Genomic DNA, 21,681 nt, shown 5'->3' on the forward strand with positions numbered 1-21,681 from the left:
TTCTGTACTGCTGTAGTCCACTCCTACTGTAATCTGGTGAGGTTGAGATGCACCTACTGATAAGCCAGTGAAGCCCCATTGCTGACTTTCGCAACAGGAAATGATGTAAAAAATAGCAATGCTAATCAATATCTCACATCCACAATCACAGGTGAACTTGTCTTTGAAGTTTATATGTGATTAGCGGTGCAAGAAGCAGAAAGAGACAAGGGGAGTAAAGCCTAGTGCACACAGGCAACATTGGCCCATTCAATAAAAACACCAGTGGCTGACTGGCGCTTACAAGATTGTTCTGGAAGGGGGCCGCCCCCCGGTCAGAACAAAATAGCTCGGCAGGCGAGATTGCTATACTAACATTTGATTGTTAATACCGCGGTTCCGACCGGAGCTGTCAGTTTTGTTTTGTTCAATCTGCTGGGTTGAATGAAAAAAACGAATGGTGTGTACTGGGCTTTAAACATCAAAAGCTTCAAGCAAATCTCTGTTTGACTGTGCAGAGCAAGGCAAGAACTTTGCTTAAAGCATTGTTTGCGCTAACATTTCATATTCCTGATATGTGCTTGCTGTGCCATGTACTTGTATCAGAAAGTATCATGTTCTCTTTGTATTGCTTCCTTTATGTAAAATCCCTGGTGTTCCTGCCAGTCCCCTTGTTTTCAGATGAATAACTGACCAAACTAAGCAGGAGAACACCCCGTAGGCAGTTCTCTAACTACGCTGGGAACTCAAGCTGCTCTTCTCCAATGATCAGACATGTCCAAAGCCCCCCCCCCCCCTCCTCACAGCCTTTCACGGGGAAGCTCAGTGTACTGCTGCTTTCATTTTAACTGGACAGACATCATAAATAGTCTCAGCTGTCTATAGAACCTTTTACACAGTATGTGAGCTGGCTGATGCTCATGGCCCACTCCTTCTGTCTTTGCTGTGGAAGCCTGCTGCTGGGTGCTGACAGAACACCTAAAAAGTACAAGTTTTGCCTCTTTGTTTTGAGGAAACACTTAATTAGGCACCCTGTTACATAGGAACTGACATGAGCTTATTTTGTGGCTCAGCCCTCCTGCACCGAAAGTTTGTTTGTTTGCTACCTTGCTAAACTCAAGTGTTAGGCAAACCTGCTTGAACTGTTCCTGGCCCTGTGTGTCTCAGTCTCTAGCATGGCATACCACTGTTTTTACAAGCTGAGCCAATTTCCCTTATGCCGCGTGCACACGATCGGATTCTCCGACAACAAATGTTGGATGTGAGCTTGTTGGTGGAAAGTCCGACCGTGTGTATGCTCCAGCGAACATTTGTTGGCGGACTTTCCGCCAACCAATGTTGGCTAGCAGGTTCTTAAATTTTCCGCCAAAAAAGTCCACGCATGCTCAGAAGCAGAAGCAGACAGTCTTGTAAACTAGCGTTCAGAATGGAGAATTAACATTTGTGACGTGGCAAATTAGGAAATCTCCAAATGCAGTGCACAAGTCTATTCTTCTTTAACCACATGCCGACCGGGCTGAAAGACGGCTACAGCGTGGTCGGCTTATTCTGGGTGGACATCCATGGGACATCCTCAGAATCGCGCACCCCCCTGGGGTGCGCACCCGGGAACATACGTGACTGATAGCAACCGTTTACCACATCATCACTCCATCAAATGAGCATCACTTGTAAACAAACCAAACATGACGCCGGTTATTCCCTCCCCTCCCCTGTGAGAGGATAGAGGGAGAGATTGTTTGCAGTGTTGTGGGCACTACAGATCCAGCCCACAGTGCTGCTCAGTGCCCATATTCTGCCAGTACTATGCAGTACTCTGTAATACTCTGCAATGCTATGCAATACTATACAATACTTTGCAATACTATGCAATACTCTGCCAATACTTACCAATACTCGCCAATACTCTCCAATACTCTGCAATAAATTTTAACAGAAACAAAAAAAATAAAAAAATGTATTTTTGTTTTACCAAATTTTCAGTCTTTCTTGATTTATAGCACAAAAAATAAAAAACCCAGCGGTGATTAAATACCACCAAAAGAAAGCTCTATTTGTGAAAAAAAGGACAAACGTTTCATATGGGTACAGAGTTGCATGACTGAGTAATTGTCAATCAGTGTGAGAGCACCGAAAGCTGAAAATTGGTCTGGTTAGGAAGGGGGTTTAAGTGCCCAGTGGTCAAGTCGTTAATGGGATAATAATGAAGTTGCTTTGCTGGTGATACTTATGGAGTTATTGCAAATGAATTTTCAAAGGCTTTTTTTTACAAGTGATATCAAGAATAATAATAATAACAATAGTGCTAAATAAAAAGCGCAAAAAGAAAAGCGGGAATCGACACTCACCAAACTTCTAATAACACAAAATTAACAGAAGGAGCCCAAAGGGTGGCGCTAAAGAGCTGAAAAACCACGTAGTATGTCTAATACGTCACTACGTTCGTAACTGTTGACCAACATTTGTGTGACCGTGTGTATGCAAGACAAGTTGGGGCCAACAACCTTCGAACAAAATCCACAGTTTTGTTGTCGGAAAGTCTGATCATGAGTATGGGGCATTACAATGTGCACAGCATTTTTCATTATTTGGATTTAGTTGCACTTTAAGGGGACTTTGACACTGGGGTGGCATGAGAAGCGCTTTGCAGGCACTATTTTTAGCTGCCTCAGTGTAAAAGTAGCCTAAAAGTAAAAATGTATCAAACATACTTGAACCAATATTTAGTAATGAGACAAGTTTTTTTGTTTTTTGTTTTTTTTATTGAATAAAAAAATATTGTCTTTGTAAAAACAATAAATTAATATTTTACAATACTTGTAAACCACAATAGTTGAACAGTTCAGTAGGTTTTAAGTTTAGAGAAAAAATAAATTTACAAGCAAGAACATTCACAGAGAAACTTCTGTTCTGTCAAAAGAATGTGCAAAGAAAGAAAGGAACAATGGAATTTACATTTATGTATACTATGTAAGAAAAGGAAAACTCTTCGGTCCTCAGTTAGCAATATGTTTAGATTTTTAAACAATACATCTGCAAATGCACAAGGCCCTGTGGTAGTTATTAAATGCACATAGGTGTTCCTAGTATCCATTATTATTTTTCATTTATACATGTGGAAATGGCTTGTTTCTGCTTTAAAAATTAACATAATTATTGTAATATAAAATAAAGTGTATATGGATCAAATGAAAAGATATATGTCATTTTCACTAATTTGGGGATTTTCAAATGTAATCATACTACAGCTAAAGCAAACAATTTTGCCACCGACTAGACATGTGCGTCAATAAATTTGTTTAGTTTTGTTCCGTTCCTTTTCGTATTAGCCGTTAATTCGTATTACGTAATCTGTGTCCGAAATTCAATTTGGATTTGCACGAAATGCGAATTTTCGCTAGGTTCGTTAACTTTTCGTAACAATTACGAACGTTCGTTATGATGAATTTATGAGGGGCTCCCACCATCCCTGTGCTGTGCTCATTATGAGGGGCTCCCACCATCCCTGTGCTGTGCTCATGATGGGTTCCCACCATCCCTGTGCTGTGCTGACTTATTGGGTATTTAACTTCATCATAATGAATAATCGAAATTAACGAACATTCTTATTTTGTCTGATTCTGAATCTCCCATCGACTACCAGTATCAGTCTCCCACTCCAATATTAAAAAAGGTCATTTTACCAACCCTCACTTAGCAGCAGAAGAAAACCTCTGATTGGTCAACAAAACACCAGTCACATTTCCGTTGTAACGGAATTTGGATCCGAAATTCGTAAACAAAATTTCGTACAAAATTTGGAAACATAGAAATTCGTATTTCAGATCCTCCCGAATGTATGAGTTTACGGAAATTTGTACGAATTTTAATTTCGTACAAAAGTAATCGCACATGTCTACCACTGACTCACAAAGTTCCCAGTTAGTTCACACAAGGCAAACAAGGTACTTAAAAGCTGAACTATGGGATAAAAAAGAAAATGCCCTTGAAGTGCCCCCTCTTCTCACTCTTCAATGGTTAAATGCTCATTGAATCTGGGGGGGAAGAGGAAAAGTCTGAAAGTCTGTAATACCTACTTCACTTCTTGCTCCCCCAGCCACTGGCACACACCACTTCAAAGTTGTTGACTATTGGTCCTGCATTCTACTTGATGTGACTGCCTGCCAGAGAGAAGAGGCTTTGGGGGACTGGACCAACAGATAGAGGGAGCCTACTAGATTGAGGAATAGGGTATTAAAGCTTATTCCTCTACTCCTAGACTTAACAAGCATCCAACCCCTGTGGTGTAGGGGGAGGGCATTGCATGGGTAATTTTTTGGTGGGCTTCAGCACTGTTTAGATTTAAATCCAATAAAAGCAAACAATTTATTTCACTAGTGCCAAAAATTAGAACAACCATTTGCTGTTGCAAACTAAAAGATATTCTCATGGCACATCTTCCAATAAACTGCATTTGAACAATTGTCAAGCTAAAAAAGCAGAGTCACAATTTAAGCTTATACATTAAAACAGTAATGGATTCTTACTGGTTGCTACAGTTTACTGCAGTTTGACCTTTGCCTCGTTAAACAAACCCAGTCTTACATTTTATTAACACATTAAATAATAATAATGCTTCTAAATTAGGATCATTCATCATTTTAGTAATGGAGTCACCCCAAATATGTAATAATGGACCAAATGAATGATTAAAGTATAACCTTGCAGGTTATACCTTGCAGACTACTATTGGCTGAGAGAGCAAGCCTATGTTCTATAGACATGTGCTCTGCCAAAAAAATGTGTTTGTTTTCGTTTCATTCATTTATTTGTTTTTTTGTTTTCATTTTCCGGGTAATTCGTTATGATCGCAATTCATAAATTCGTACATTCGTAATTATGTACATTAATAAATTAGTAAATTCAAAAATTCGTAAATTTGGATTCAAAATGTGAAAATCCAAGAGCCCAATAATTCGAAAATCTGAAATGGTAACTAGCTATTAAATTATAGGTATTGTAATTTCCTTTCAAATTTGGCTGTTAGTGAATGTAACAAATACGAATTTATCCGACGTTACGAATTATCGAATGCTGCATCTAAACAAATGGAACAGAACAAATGAACAATAAATAATAATAATAAATATTATTATTATTGTTATTTATTATTATTAATTCATTACGTTCCATTCGTTTGGATACGGCATTTGTTATTTTGGATAATTTTTAACTTCGGATAAATTTGTATTTGTTACATTCACTAATGACCACGTTTGAAAGGAAATTACAATACCTATAAATTAATAGTTAGTAATTAAGTTATTATTAGTTAAATATTATTTCAGATTTCCAAATTTACTCATTTACGAATGTACCAATGTAAAAATGTACGAAATTACGAACGTATGAATTTCCAAATGTACGAATTTATGAATGTACAAATTTACGAATGTACGAATTTCCAAATGTTCGAATATTCGCATTTACGACTATTCGGAAAAATTTGTTACACGGGTTTAACGGGATTTGTCAAAATTCGTTAAGAAACAAATTCGCAACAAAACAAATTGCACATGTCTAATGTTCTAGTTAAACTCTTATGGTGACAGCCATATCCCAGGTGAACAATAGACACTGTCTGGGAAAATTCATCTCAGATCACTTATTCTTCCTCAAGATCGGTCAAAGTGCAAAGTTTATAGATTGCTCTTAAACTGGTAGGTAAGAGTACTGTATGGTGCACACCATCAATGATGATTGTTAAAATGAATTGTTTAGTGCTATATTTTTCAGTAATAGTATCGGAAAAGCTAAAAACCATTTGATCCCACTTAGATAAAGACAATTACTATAAAAGCTTTTAGTGTACAGAATGTCCACTCATTTAAAAAGTGAGGGCATCTGCCCCTTTGTCATCTTAAACCTATATACATATCCTATTACGTATTTTTCCTTTTGTACTGCAGTCAGTGTTACCAAGTTTACAGCTATATCTTTGCTCCCAGCATCTCCAACAGCATATCATCCATATTCACAGTGCCGATGATGGGTCTAAAGAACAGTTCAGAAATGGCATTGGCATTGATGGACCGTAGCAAGGAGAGAACTATTATTAGCTTGGTGAATCTAGCGTTGTCCCATCGCTGGATCATCTTTACATGCTCATTTAAAGCTTGGTGGGCTTCTTGTTGTAACCCTTGGATATACTGTGCACAGTGCAATCCAGGTAAACCTAGGTAGACATAAAAAGAGAAAAATTATTAACACTCTGCAGAAATATGAAATTCGCTTATACAGTGAATTACAATGTTAAAATATAAACCATATTGTGGCACAGTATTACAATATATAATTCTCTATATTCTCTCTATTCTATATCTATGATTCTATGAAGGTAATTCAACCTGGTATTACAAAGTTCCATTAAAATTTGTGATGGTTCCACTGGTTGTAAACTGAGAAGAATATACAGTATAAATATTTAAATTTTATATATATATATATATATATATATATATATATATATATATACACACACACACACACACACACCTATATATGTGTGTGTGTGTATGTGTGTATATATACATTATATATATATATATATATATATATATATATATATATATATATATATATATATATATATATATATATATATATATATATATATATATATATCCGCTACCATTACAAAGTGGCAGTTACATTTCTGATGGTTCCTTTACTTGAATACTGCAGATAATTTTTGATGGGCCAAGGAAAAGCTTTCAGTATTTCGGCACCAGAATGTTTTACTCCTTTATCTATTTACTGTCAACACACATTTTGTTTGCATAAGATTTTCAATAGTTAAGAAAATAAATGATATTCCCTGTCAACTTCAACACCTGACACCAGTAAATAGCACAAAAAAAGGGGCCACTGTTTTGTAATAATTGCATTGATAGTAGCATTAGCCCAATTAATTATTTGGTTCTTCACAAAACGAATTCTGTATATGTATGGCCACAATAATGCACCTTTTTTCTTATTTTTTATTTTTTATACAACCTGGGCTAATAACACATGATGTACAGTAACTTATAGTAATCAGTCAAGATCACATTTTTTTTTTCAGCTAGACAGCACTGAATGGCAGATCAGTTATTGGTTTCTATGTGTTGCTACAGTTGAAACTGTTTGCACTACATACTTGAAAACTTTATGTACTTTAAAAATCATTATTCGCTACATATACAACTGATATGTAAAAAATTACATGCTTGGATGCTGTACTACTATAATTGAATCTGCATATGAGGAATTGTAGCCTTTTTAAAAAAAAAATATTTAATTTTGTACCTCTTATGAGAAGTTAAGCATACATATATTAACACTGAGGTTTATAGATGTTGAGTACAGAAAGAGAGAATGGATGCTAGAGTCAGGTTGCTGTAAGGGTATTTACATTGTAAACCATACAGTACAGTATACTGCAAGTCCAATGGACATGATCTGGTTTGATTGATTCAATATTTTCTATAATTCTCTATGGAATCACACCAGATCAATGGACATGATCTGGTGTGATTGATTCAATATTTTCTATAATTCTCTATGGAATATGTGAGAGAAATTAGAGTGAATGAGCAAAATATATATTAAATAAAACAGTGTATAATTGAGTATTGTATGTTCCAGACCTATTTAAAAAATGTTTTACACTTACATGTTAGCTAATATTTTTCACAAATGCAGTCACCTGGTTCTATTCCTTTGACTAAAATAAAAATGATAATGACATGCACTGCCTTTCATTTTTCATTATGCATTTTTTGGGGGGTTTCTTTTATCACTACATAGAAGACAACACTTAAACAGCAGTACACTGAAAATAATTATTATTTGTTTAGTGCATTTAAACAATATATCAGTTTTGTATTGAAATATTATATGTTGTATTTATAAACAATTAGCATACAATATTATATGTTTTGTACTAAAATTTTATATGTTGTATTTATACAGAATTTTATTATTTTTTACATTTATTATGGGTATTTATATAGCAGCAACTGTTTACACAGTGCTTTACATATATACAATATATTGCATATATATAACATATGCATATATATGTACATTTACATCAGTTGTTGCCCTTAAAGCGGAGTTCCACCCAAAAGTGAAACTTCCACTTATTCGTCTCCCCCCCCCCCCACCCCCCTGGCACATTTGGCAACTTTCAGATGGGAGGAAGTAATGGGACCTGTATTTGACAGGTCCCCTAACCCACTTCCGGGGACAGTGCTGCGGCACCATCTATCGGAAGTTCACCCCCCTCCTCCTTCCTCTGCCCCTGGCCCAGTTAGAAGGCACAGCATGAGCAGTAGAGAGAGTAAGGGTTCCCTTAACAGGAATGGTGGCAACTGCACCCAGCAGCTGATCCGAAGATTGGATGGGGTTCCGCTTTTACAGTCTATGGTCCCTAAATCACATATTACACATACTAGGATCAAATTAGAAAGGAGTTAATAAACCTGCAATAATTTCTTTATTTCTTTGGAATGTGGGAGGATACTTCAGCAGACACAAGGAGAACATGCAAACTCCATGCAGGTAGTGTTGTACGGTACTTGGAATTCAAACCTACAACCCCTGTGCTGCCCGAACCTAGTCTCTAACCTCTATGAAAAATATACTGTATACAATACATACATTTTCTTTAAAAAAACGATTATACATTTATAAACAATAAAGCCCCATACACACTACCAAAACCATGTAGTGCAAGGGCCTGTCCGATTGCATACAAATTGAAACTCCTAAGGTTTGACCTCATATTATATGGTTTTGGTAAATCTGAAGACAAAAATCAGCAGGAAATCTGATAGTGTGTATGGGGCTTTAGGATACAATATATATACATTTTGATTTAAACTATTCTATGTTGTATTATTAAACAATTTGAATACAGTATATATGTTTTGTATAGAAATATTATATGCTGGATTTATATACAATTAGGACTCATTATATATGATTTTTTAATATACTTAGGATACACTATATATTTATGTATTAGTAAAATGTATTTTAAACAATCACATAACAATACATGTTTTCTATCAAAACAGTATGTGCTGTGTGTAAGTTTGGTATTAAATTTGTTTATATGTTGTATTTATAAACAATTAGAATACAATATATGATTTTTGTATTGATCCATTACATGTTTTACCCTGTTTCCCCTAAAATAAGACCTAGTGTGATTGTCGGTGATGGCTGCAATAAAAGCCCTACCCCCCAAATAAGCCCTAGTTGAAGTCCTTGTAGGTCTTCTTTTCAGGGTAGGGCTTATTTTTGAGGAAACAGGGTAGGACTTATTTGGGTGGTAGGGCTTATATTGCAGCCAACACCGACAATCAGGCTAGGTCTTATTTTAGGGGAAACAGGGTATTTATAAACAATTAGAATAGGAAATAATATACCTGGATTAAACAGGACTATCCCTTTTAGATAGGCATATTCTTTGGTGCTTATGGCCAGACTCCAGCACTTGCCTAAAAACTCTTTGATCCATCTGATCTCTGTAGCAGAAGGCAGTTGGGAGAGTTTGTTTTGCTGCTGATGCTGGCTGTTCCCAAATAAGAAGTCTTGCTCTGGATGCTCATGATGAAGTTCCCTCTCTCCTCCTTGACTGTTGGTTAAAATCCTTTGCAACATACTGGGCTCTGATGTTTCCACTGTCTCAAAATCCACCTTGTCCTGTGCAAGTCCCAGCACCAGCAGAGGTGCCCAGCAGCTCCTGACCAACAGTAACTGGTCCTCCAGTGGCAGCTCCTGGAAGCATGGCACACTTTTCACAAACCTCAGGGTCTTTACCAGCACTGCTGATGCTGCTTTACATGTTACCTGTGGGCTCTTAAGAGTGACTTTCTTCTGTGATCCACAGGAGCATCCTTGTCCATATAGCCTGTTATGATCTTCCTTTCTAATTTTGCTGCTGTTGTGTGAATCCTTGTGCTCCTCATTTTTCAGGATATTGTACAAAATGCTACCATGCCTTCTGTTATCTACAGCACAATGGCATTTGTCTAGGCAAGCCATGGAGAAGAGGAGAGGGAGAGGATCTGACAGCTCCTGAGCTGCCTTGGTTGCTTTAACTGCAGCTTGTTTTTTTCCAGATACTAGGCTGATCCTCTTCTGCCTGCCCCTCAGGTTACATTTACACCTTTGTTAGTCAGACAATATATTCAGTTCAAAAGGGGCAGACGCTCATTACTGGCTGAAAAAGAGAGAGATGCAAGAAGCACACACCTCCTCCCCTCGTCAGTGATATTGTTAGGAGCTAGAGGGAGCCTTAGAGCTGATCTGGAGAGCTGTCTGTCCTGTTGCAGTCTGCTAAAGAAAACCTGTGCTCAGACAAATACATAGACAGTCTGCTTCTGCAAAGACTAATTGCTTGGCTGCCAGGTTGATCTGGAGCGAGATTGCAGAGCCTGAGTTCAGTTTCTGAACGCTTATTCACGGATTTGTCCCCTTAATGACCCGGCCTTTTTTTTTTTTTTTTTTGATACGGCACTGCATCGCTTTAGGTGACAACTGCACGGTCGTGTCAAGTTGTACCCAAGCAAAATTGATGTCATTTTTTTCCCACAAATAGAGCTTTCTTTTGGTGATATTTGATCATCTCTGCGGTTTTTATTTTTTGCGCTATAAACAAAAAAAGATCGACAATTTTGAAAAAAAAAAAACAATATTTTTTACTTTTTGCTATAATAAATATCCCACCAAAAAAGTAAAAAAAAAAAAAAAATTCTTAACCACTTGCCGCCCGCCATATAGCAAAATGACGGTGGCAAAGTGGTTTTAATATCCTGACCGGACGTCATATGACGTGATCAGGATATTAAGCCGCTGAATTGCGGCGATCGTTGTTGCGGGTGTCAGTCTGACTCTTTACCATGTGATCAGCCATGTCCAATCACGGCTGATCACAGTGTAAATAGGAAGAGCCAGTGATCGGCTTTTCCTCACTCGTGTCTGTCAGACGTGAGTAGAGGAGAGACGATCGGCTGCTCTTCTGACAGGGGGGGTCTGTGCTGATCGATTATCAGCACAGCCCTCCCGAGGATGCCCACACTGGACCACCAGGGACGCCACCAGACCACCAGGAGATGCCCAGCACCAGGTATGCCCCCTAGACCACCAGGGATGCCAGCCAGTGCCCATAATGAATGCCAATCAGTGCCCATAATGGATGCCAATCAGTGCCCACAATGGGCATCACTGATTGGCATGCATTATTGTTTGGCACTGATTGGCATCCATCCTTACAAAACTTTAAATTACAATGCCGCCCATCCATGCCCATCCATGCCGCCTATCCATGCCTAACCATGCCGCCTATCCATGCCCATCCGTGCTGCCTATCCATGCCGCCTATCCATGCCCATTTGTGCCACCTATCTATGCTGCCCATCCATGCCAATCCATGCCACCTATCCATGACAATCCGTGCCACCTATCATTGCCTATTTGTGCCACCTATCAGTGTCTATCTGTGTCGCATATCAGTGCCACCTATCAGTGCCGCCTATCAGTGCCACTTCATTGGTGCCACCTCATCGGTGCCCATTAGTGCCGCCTTATCAGTGCCCATCACTGCAGCCCCATCAGTGCCCATCAGTGAAGGAGAAAACGTACTTATTTACAAAGTTTTGTAACTGAAACAAAAAAACATGTTTTTTTTTCAAGATTTTCAGTCTTTTTTTATTTGTTTAGCAGAAAATAAAAATCCCAGAGGCGATCAAATACCACCAAAAGAAAGCTCTATTTGTGGGAACAAAATTATACAAATTTAGTTTGGGTACAGTGTAGCATGACCGTGCAATTATCATTCAAAGTGCGACAGCGCTGAAAGCTCAAAATTGGTCTGGGCAGGAAGGTGTATAAGTGCCCTGTATTTAAGTGGTTAATCAGTTTAGACCAATATGTATTCTTTTTTTTTCCTACATGTTTTTGGTAAAAAAAAAAATGGAATAAGCGTATATTTATTGGTTTGCAGGACTGCAACATTGCAGTGGACAGATCGGACACTTTTGACACTTTCTTGGGACCATTGAAATGTATACAGCGATCGGTGCCATAAAAATGCACTGATTACTATGTAATCTTCACTGATAGGAAAGGGGTTAACACTAGAGGGCGTCAAGAGGTTAAATGTGTTCCCTGGGAGGTGTTTCTAACTGTGAGTGCATGGGACTGACTGGAGGAGGAGAGAGATCACTGTTCCTAATCACTAGGAACAGCAGATCTCTATTTCCTCCCCTGTCAGAACGGGGCTCTGTCTGTTTACAATGACAGATCCCCATTCTGGCTCTCTGTGGAGCGATCGTGGGTAGCTGGTGGACATCGCAGACACCGCCCACGCGCATCGGCTCCAGCGTCACACTGGGGGGCCTCCAATAGCTCTTAAAGCGGCCAACGTACAATGACGGCAGTTAGCGCAGCCATGCCAACCTCCCACAAATGAGGCGGTTGGTTGCCAAGTTGTTAAAGTAGATGCAATACTAAACTGAATGACATTCAGGGCTCAATCCAATAACATGTATCACATGTGATATCTGTTTTTATACAAAATATAGCATGCAATATTTAAAGTGTCATTTCACTATAGTTAAAAAATGCATTTGTGATAAATACCACAAATAGTGGTATTTAACTGCAGTAAACAATGCAAAAAGATGTTATATTACATAAAGTCCATTCACAGAAATAAATAAATAAATGATGCACTTTTTAGACCCCTTTCACACTGGGGTGCTTTGCAGGCACTACAGCACGGGGGCTTTCACACTGGAGCGGTGCACTAGCAGGACTGTAAAAAAAGTCCTGCTAGCAGCATCTTTGGAGCGGTGGGGCAGCGAGGCTATACCTCCGGCAAAGCGCTGCTGCAGCAGTGTTTTGCGGTAGTTTTAACCCTTTCTTGGCCGCTAGCAGGAGGTAAAACTGCCCCGCTAGCAGCCGAATACCACCGCTAAAACTACGGTAAAGCGGCGTTAAAAATAGCGTAGTTTTACCGCCGATGCTGCACCTGCCCCAGTGTGAAAGGGGCCTTAGTTATCTCATGGTCATCTGGCTACTTGCTATTTAATTATTTTACAGAATAAGAGCTGAAACAGGTACTACTGCTAAATGTGACAGTTCATTCTCAGGGACACTGGTTGTAAGTGTAGCACTGGCTCCTGACGAGCAGGCACTATTGTTTTTGTAAAATTAAGCTGCCTGAAGCCACAGTTGGGCTTTGGGATTATTTCTCCGATTTTCTGGTTTCAGTACCAGTCCAGCTGGGTTGCACTGGGTTCTCCTTGACCGCAGGTGTCGCTGTAACCGCCGGCAAGAGTAGAAACGCAGTCTAGCTGAATGCATTGAATGCCACTTATCTCTCAGAACCAGCCCAGTGGGAGTGTTTTCCTGCTGTGCATTCGGTGGAGGGGGGGGCGGGGGTGGCCGGAGACTACTTTCTGTCCGTTTTGTTCTGGTGTTCCTCCTGACCCAGCCCCATGGCCCTCCTGACCTGGGGTGCGGAACTATGCATCCTGTGTCTCGGGGCTGGCTGGCCCGAGGCAACGAAACTGAAGGGATAGGCTTACTGATCCAGGGATGGTCCGGTGCCGTCTCATCATAAGGGACAGGCCCAGAAATTGAAGAACCCCAGGGGAGGACTCTTTCAGGAGAAGACCGTGCACAAGGCTGGTTTCTCTGAAGGAGCCTGGAGACTTCATTGAAGGATGCAACCTGGATCAACACTCATACAGTATCACCGGATCGGCTGAGAGAACCTGGTACTGTATGTCAGTTGAAGTTCTTTAAATGTATCCATATCCCTCAGTAATGCTCAAATGTATCTCACAAGTCTGTGGCAGAGACTTTACCGAGCATCCCACCGGCTGCTAGGCCTAGTGAGAGAGGTCTATCCGGTGCTTGTTGAATCCAGTTGTGAAACAGTTTTATTCACTGGATGCTCTTAATATTTTCACCTTGCAATTTAGGTGACTGAACTCACCCCTAACCATCTACCCTCCATTAAGAGACTTTGCTTTTTCTAAAATAAATAACCCAAAAGAGGATTCAGTGTCAATTTCAACATTCTTTGGCCCATTTACCACGGGATCCCCAAGACGGAGATGCAAGCAGATGAGGTAACGGTAAGCCTAAATCAAACCAGCAGCTCCTTTGGAGGTCAGTGCTAAATAAGTAAATCAGCCCCTTCCGGTGTCCTAACAAGCTGAGGAACACCAAAAACAAAACCAGCATGAGCTAGTCCATATTGCATACCAGACCCTTACAAAAGCATACAACAGGCGGGGGGTTGTGATGTAGACCTACATCGCTGTATGACATGATTGTTGATGAATGTACATTGTGGGACTTTTTTGTTTGTTTGTTTTCATACTGTGCACAATTTTTTTGTGACCAAGTACAGGCACTATGGGGTTGATTTGCTAAAGGCAAAAAGACTGTACACTTTGCAGTTGCTCCAGAGCTTAGTAATAGAGGTAAATCTTCACTTTGCAAACAATACCCAATCACATGCAAGGAAAAATAAAAACAATCTATTTTTGCTTGCACATGATTGGATGATAGAAGTCAAAAGAACCTCTGCTCATTTACTAAGCTCTGGAGCAACTGTACTTGAAGAGATTGTTTGCCTTTAGTAAATCAACCCCTATGTGTCCCTTCACCCATTGAAGTGGGGGTAGTATGTGGGACCCCCTTATTGTTAAATGAGCCTTCCAGATTTGTATGTGAACTCCCACAACCACCAGGCCAGAGTTGCAGGGAAGAGGCCATATTACCTATCAACATGGGCACAAGGTGCTTTTCCAGGGGGGGTCCTCCCTGGCAAGGTGCACCCTCATGTTAAAGGCATATGGTTAATCCCTCCTTTCTTGGCCTGCTAGACTGCACTCTCATTCCCTGTACACATGATCGGAAATTTCACCAGCAAAAGTCTGATGAGAGCTATTGGTCGGAAAATGCGATTGTGTGTATGCTCCATCAGACTTTTGCTGGCGGAATTTCAGCCAGCAAAAGATTGAGAGCATGTTCTCAATTTTTTCGGTTGGAAAAAGTTCCGATCGGAAATTACAATCGTCTGTACAAAATTCCGACGTGCAAAATTCCTACCCATGCTCGGAAACAATTTGACTCGGCTCGTCGTAGTGTTGTACTTCACCGCATTCTTGATGGTCGAAAGTTCAGAGAACCTTTGTGTGACCGTGTATATGCAAGACAGCTTGAGTGGAATTTCGTCGGAAAAACCATCAGAGCTTTTTCCGATCAAAATTCTGATCGTGTGTACGCGGCATAAGATAAGAGTCTGGTGTGTAATTTGGGGGGATATCACACTACTACTAAAGTACAAGGTGCCCAAGATCTTTTCAATGTCTGTACTCACCCAGCAAGGCCAGCCCTACTGTGGGTCCATGGGATGGGCGGCAGAGGCGGCTCTCCATTGAGCTCTGAAACACTGTCTACACCTATGCCTTAGGGCTCAAAGATGAGACAGCCTCCAGTCCGGTCTGACTCCCACTCCATCCAGGCGGCAGGGTGGGTAATCTGAATGTAAAATCCCCCCCCCCCCATCCACCTGAGGACTGGGCTCCCTGCTGCTCAAACTAGGAGCTTTCTGGGTCTGGCTTCACCCCTGCCCGCTGTACCATTGGTGGGTGTGCAGGGGGGAGGCCAGTACCAGATAGGAGCGGAGTTTGAGCAGCGGCATGCTGAGCCCCCAGGTGGATGGATTGATTATACATTAAGATTGTCCGCCCTGCAGCCTGGACGGAGCGGGAATCTGACTGGACTGGAGGCAGCGGGGAGGAGGAAGGAGGAGCTGGCTTTGTAAGTGAGGTGTGAGGGCACAGGTCACAGGTTTTTCAAGCAGCACGATGTGGCACAGCTTTCTCCCTGAGAGAAGATACTGTAGGCAGGAGTAGCTCAGCAGATTTCAGAGATAGCCACCGATGCCTGATGACCTGATGCTGGAGAGGTTGTCCTCTGTCCTGCCCCACCTGTCCCCCTGCCCACCTCCTGTGACGCATGCCTTCCTTTTGTCCTTCTGCCCACCTCCAGTGACACATGACCCCCTACCTGTCCCTCTGCCCCCTCCTGTCCCTCTGCCCCCCTCTTGTGATGCATGCCCCCTTCTGTCCCTCTGTCCTCTTCCTGTGATGTTGCCCCTACCTGTCACTCTGCCCCCCTCCTGTCCCTCTGCCTTCTTCCTGTGATGCTGCCCCACAATTGTAATGCCGCTCCCCACCTTTCCCTCTGCCCCCTCCTCCTGTCCTGCTGCCCTCATCCTGTGATGCTGCCCCCATCTGTCCCTCGGCCCACCTCCTATGACACTTCCCCCACCTGTCCCACTGCCCACTTCCTGTGATGTATGCCTGCTCCTGTCCCTCTACCCTCTTGCTGTGACGCATTCTCCCCTAGTGTCCCTCTGCCCACCTCCTGTGACACATGCCCCCCCTACCTGTCCCTCTTCCGCTCTCATGTCCCTCTTCCCACCTCCTGTGATGCATGCTCCTGTCCTGTCCCTCTGCCCTTTACCTGTGATGCTGCCCCTACCTGTTCCTCTGCTGCTCTCATGTCCATCTGCCCCCCTCCTGTGATGCATGCCCCCTCCTGTCTCTCTGCCCAACTCCTGTGATGCTGCTCCCCACCTGTACCTCTGCCCCCTCCTGTACTGCTGCCCACATCCCATGATGCTGCCCCCCACCTGTACTTCTGTCCCCTCCTGTCCCATTGCCCTCTTCCTGTGATGCTGCCCCCCACCTGTCACTCTGCACATCTCCTATGATGCTGCCCCCACCTGTAACTCTGCCCCCATCTGTCCCTCTACCCACCTCCTGTGACACTGCCTTCACCTGTCCCTCTGCCCCCACCTGTCCCTCTGCCCACCTCCTGTGACACTGCCCTCGCCTGTCCCTCCGCCCCCTCCTGTCCCTCTGCTCTCCTCCTGTGATGCTGCCCCCCACCTGTCCCTCTGCCCTCTTCCTGTGACACTGCCCCCCTCCTGGGGTTACCTGTGAACAGCCAAATCTAATTCTCATAACAGCACTCATCAGAGATGGATCGTATGCCTGATGGTCAGTGTCCCAACCTCGACACACATATGTCAGAAAATAAAATTATACAAGGCCACGCTTGGATTTTAAAGAACCGGTTGCTGCCGCCCTTAAATCTACAACCCCCTAAAGGGCTGATGATGTACAAATTATATAAAAATTTATATAAAAAAATAGAGTCAAAGGCGCTACCTCAAAATGGTGTTAAAATATGACAATATATTAATTATGGAGGGATTCCCTCCAAATGCTGCTCTTCCCCGGGATCTTCTCAACCAGCAAGGAACAAAACCCACTGGGTAGGGGGGAAGGGGAAAAAACCAAGAGTATCCAATTGCTAGTAGATTTATCAAAATACAGAGAGCGTACACCAAGTACCCCCCTAAACTATGTTATCAAAGAGATGTGTGTGTTATGTTCCAAAGGTACCCAACCAAGCAAGAACACCGTAACCTACATGCAGGTGCCAAATCATATGTAATGTGTACTAGGCCTATATTGTCTTATCCCAAAGACCATATATGCAATATGCACAGTAAATAGCAAATACACACACCAAATACCATGCTATGCATACATACTAACACGTGAAATTATGTGTACGCTATCAGGAAAAAATAGAAATAAGAAAAATAAATAAATAAATAGAAACACTTCATACACAATAAGTGCAAAATTGCAATAATAGTGCTCCTATATTTCTGACACCCTACCTCCCCAATATGTATATGTATATATAAAAGAAAAAACAACAACAAAATGTCCATAAAACAATCAAGTTCAAAGTAGTGCAAACATTTTTTTTAAAGTGCAAAAAATGCAAAAAAGTGCCAAAAAAGTGCAAGTGGCGTGTACAACAGCACAAAAAAATGATATATATATATATATATATATATATATATATATATATATATATATATATATATATGTATGTATATATATATATATATATATATATATATATATATATATATATATATATATATGTGTATATATATATATATATATATATATATATATATATATATATATATATGTATATATATATATATATATATATATATATATATATATATATATATATATATATATAGTAAGTCCAAAGTAAATAAAATAGAAATGACTTGTTGTGCTTGAACAGAGATATCCAGTGACTTGCGTGCTCCCCCTCTCGGGTCCCCACTCACCGAATCCTTGCACCCCAAAGGGGTTAAGTGCATATAATCCCTCTGTGTCCAGCTGGATCTGTTCAACTCCTTCCCCTCCTTTCTCCGATACGTATGTTCCAAGAGGTCCTTGTATAGGGGAGATTCCCCTTAGAAGTGTATACTTGTAGCGCTATAATCTGATGGATCCTCAGAGGAGACAAAAAGCAGCTCCCATAGTGTAATAGTTTTAACCACCACAGTTCATTTATTTAAAAAATTCCATAAAACATGATCAAAAATGATAAAATTTAAAATGACAAAAATATAAAAAATCTACTAACAGGTATCAGTATCGTCCGTACAGTGAGGCTAGTCACCAACGTTATTCACCCACTAGTGGCTCATAAAGTTGAAATAAGATACCACATGGCAGGTAAAAAAACAAAAAATATATATATGTATAACGGTTTTCTATTACAGGAAGAGCGCTAGATCTCTGGAGGAGCGGCGTGCGCTCCAACTGCGTTCCACACGATCAGCGACCCTGAGCATCAGAGAGAAGAAAAGAGCACCCAAGCCTGCTGGAATGAGGAATATGGTAAGTAAAACCACCTATTTCTCTACTCCTTAGTCTTAAAGGATGTTTAACCCTTGCAGTGGGTGAAGGGAGGGGGCACTGCGGGATTTTTTGTTCTCCATCCCAAAATTGGCCTTTAACATGTATGCATTTTAAAGATTATGTAAACTCAACCACCAAGATTTAATATAAGCCTCGGTATGTTTATATCATTTTACATGTCAATTTCATAATTTTTATTTTAGTTTTGCACAAAGTACGGAAGGGTTTAATCCCTTGTCAGCTGTACAACTGTAGAAAGCCAATTTATTTTGACAAGAGCAACATGGCAAGAGCAGTTGCTATGGTAAACAGTATCACTGAACTGACTGAAATATAGGTTTAAAATAATACCCATATTCAAATTTTGCTTTTAAATATGGGACTTTGATGAATGTTTCTTACTTTCTCTATAATGTTCACTATAAGGTACATGGTTGAGTATTTGGAATGTATGTACCACCATATCTAGGATAACATTTTATTTTATATATATATATATATATATATATATATATATATATATATATATATATATATATATATATATATATATAATATTATATATATATATATATATATATATATATACATACAGTATATATATATATATATATATATATATATATATATATATATATAGTATATATATATAATACACATATCTTAAAAGCATTGCCAACAGAAAAACAATATGTTCTACATCTAGAGTGTACATTAGCAATGCAGTCTGTTATGTATCCACGTAGGCTATATTTACCTTGAATAGTTAGTGTTCATTGCAAAAGTGAACTCCTGAAATGCAAATGCTTCTAAGCTTTAGCTGAATGCTCTGTATTGTATATGCTTGGTTTCCACGCAGTGGCAACTGGTGAAGTTTTAGGATGAGGATGCACCAGACCCCATCCTTCCTTTTTGACCCATCCCACTTCTCATAAGCCCCCCTACTTATAGAATCCATCCAATCCGTCCCCTGTATTCCACTTGCTACCACCCATAGTGTCAGGAGTATACAGCCCCAGCATCACAGGGCAGAGTATATAGCTCAACCTCACAGATCATGGTATAAAGCTTAGCATTACAGATCAGGGTATATAGCTCATACTCACAGATCAGGGTATATAGCTCAGCAAGACACAGATCAGTGTATACTCACAGATCAGGGTTTGCAGTTCAGCCTTACAGATCACGGTATACAGCTCAGCCTCACAGATCAGGGTATATAGCTCAGCAAGACACATATCAATGTATACAGCTCAGCCTTACAGATAAGGGTATATAGCTCAGCATGATACAGATCAGGGTATATAGTTCAGCATGACACAGATCAGGGTACATAGCTCAGCATGACACAGATCAGGGTACATAGCTCAGCATGACACAGATCAGGGTATATATTTCAGCATGACACTGATCAGGGTTGTTCAGCATGACACAGATGAGCTGCCAGCTTGGTCTGAACCCAGGTTTGGAACACATTTTGCTCATTTGGAGGTTCAGCAAATAGCCATACAAAAATGGTGGGACAGCAGAAAGTGATACATTCAGCAGAGATATGCAACAAATGGGGGGGGGCAGGGTTGGGGAGACGGCTGGGAATCTATAGAGTGATGTCATTGTCCAAATAATATGCATGTTTGGTCAGTGACATCACCTGGGGACCCTACCCCTTTGTTTACATTTAGTGGCATGATCTGGGTGATGTCATTTGCACAGAGTGAGCAAAAATAGCAGATTATGCCAACATTTTTTTGAAGGGCGTGGTTCATCATGACATGGATCTGCTCATCGGACATGAATCTTTTTCCCTGGATGAAGTTATTGACAATGGATTCACATTGCAGGACTTTTTGGGGTTTTGTTTTTTACCACTTGACAACCACAAGGCTGTTTTATAAGCCATGAACTTGGTGTCATTTTAGTCTTTTCTGTAAAAGTGATACAGGTAGCTCAACAGCCATGTGATCACTTTATGGTACTGAGAATGAGGTGCCCCCTCCGCAGCCAACCACAGCGGTCCCCAGGCTCTCCCTTTCCTCCAGGGTGACTGGGACATTGTTAACTTCACAATGCCAAGCAGCAGGAGATCAAAGGGTATCTGTTTTCTGATCTCCTCTCCATTGAATGAACCCGAAAGCATCAATTGCTTTGTCACTTTAGGTTTCATTGCACTAATTTCCCGGATACTGTGGACAGGAACGATGCTAATCAAGCATGATCTGTGCTTGATTAGATGCAATAAAGGGCAGGGGAGACTTAAATTATCTAATAGACCCCTGATATTCTCATAGAGAGAACTTGTAACCTGCTCATGCTATTACATAGGGGCTTGTAAGCCGCTATGTAAGAGCAAAAAAATGTATTGAAAAAAAGCCTCGAAAATAGCCATTACTGCTTTTGAATTCAGTGAGGTTTGGTTTCAGCACTTAAACTTCAGTAAACCTCTTGATGTGCGGGTGACCCCCCCTCTGATGTAATGGAAACCTATGTTACAACAGAGGGGAGTGGGGTCACCTGTACATCACTGGAGAAGCCCGGGGTTTCCCCTTGCATCAGAGGGGGCGGGGGTCAGGTGACGGGTGGCCCCGTCCTCCTCAGCTAAGACCTGTCAGGCTACTGGGATTCCCGCAGTGTCTCCGGTGGAGACAGGATGCTCTGGGAGAGATCAGCCATCGCTGGACCCCGGAGAAGAGATTAGATCACCCATTGCTGGACCCCAGAGAAGAGATCACCCATCGATGGATAGCAAGAATGGATTACCACCACTGAAATCTTTTTATTTTTTTTTATTTTTAATAAAGGACTTTTCCCAATGGTGTCTGTATTTTTTAACAATTTT

The 21,681-nt window shown here is 40.8% G+C and overlaps 1 protein-coding gene across 2 annotated transcripts; it reads right to left on the minus strand.

Moving 5' to 3' along the window:
* Positions 1-2,718: 2,718 nt before the first annotated feature.
* Positions 2,719-10,248, minus strand: NR0B1 (nuclear receptor subfamily 0 group B member 1). 2 transcript variants are annotated; one of them, XM_077480776.1, is made up of 2 exons: positions 9,507-10,248; positions 2,719-6,193 (listed from the first exon to the last, which is right to left on the minus strand). In XM_077480776.1, exons 1-2 carry the CDS (start codon positions 10,051-10,053, stop codon positions 5,949-5,951), a joined length of 792 nt encoding a protein of 263 aa, XP_077336902.1. In that variant the 5' UTR covers positions 10,054-10,248; the 3' UTR covers positions 2,719-5,948. The 2 variants fall into 2 exon arrangements, with proteins under 2 accessions (XP_077336902.1, XP_077336901.1); XM_077480775.1 differs by having other exon boundaries at positions 9,435-10,232.
* Between the last annotated feature and the right edge of the window lie 11,433 nt (positions 10,249-21,681).

The sequence above is a fragment of the Lithobates pipiens genome, unplaced genomic scaffold (genome assembly GCF_037356315.1).
Source record: "Lithobates pipiens isolate NorthernLeopardFrog02 unplaced genomic scaffold, aLitPip1_a1.2 Scaffold_16, whole genome shotgun sequence".
In the NCBI taxonomy this organism is placed as follows: Eukaryota; Metazoa; Chordata; class Amphibia; order Anura; family Ranidae; genus Lithobates; species Lithobates pipiens.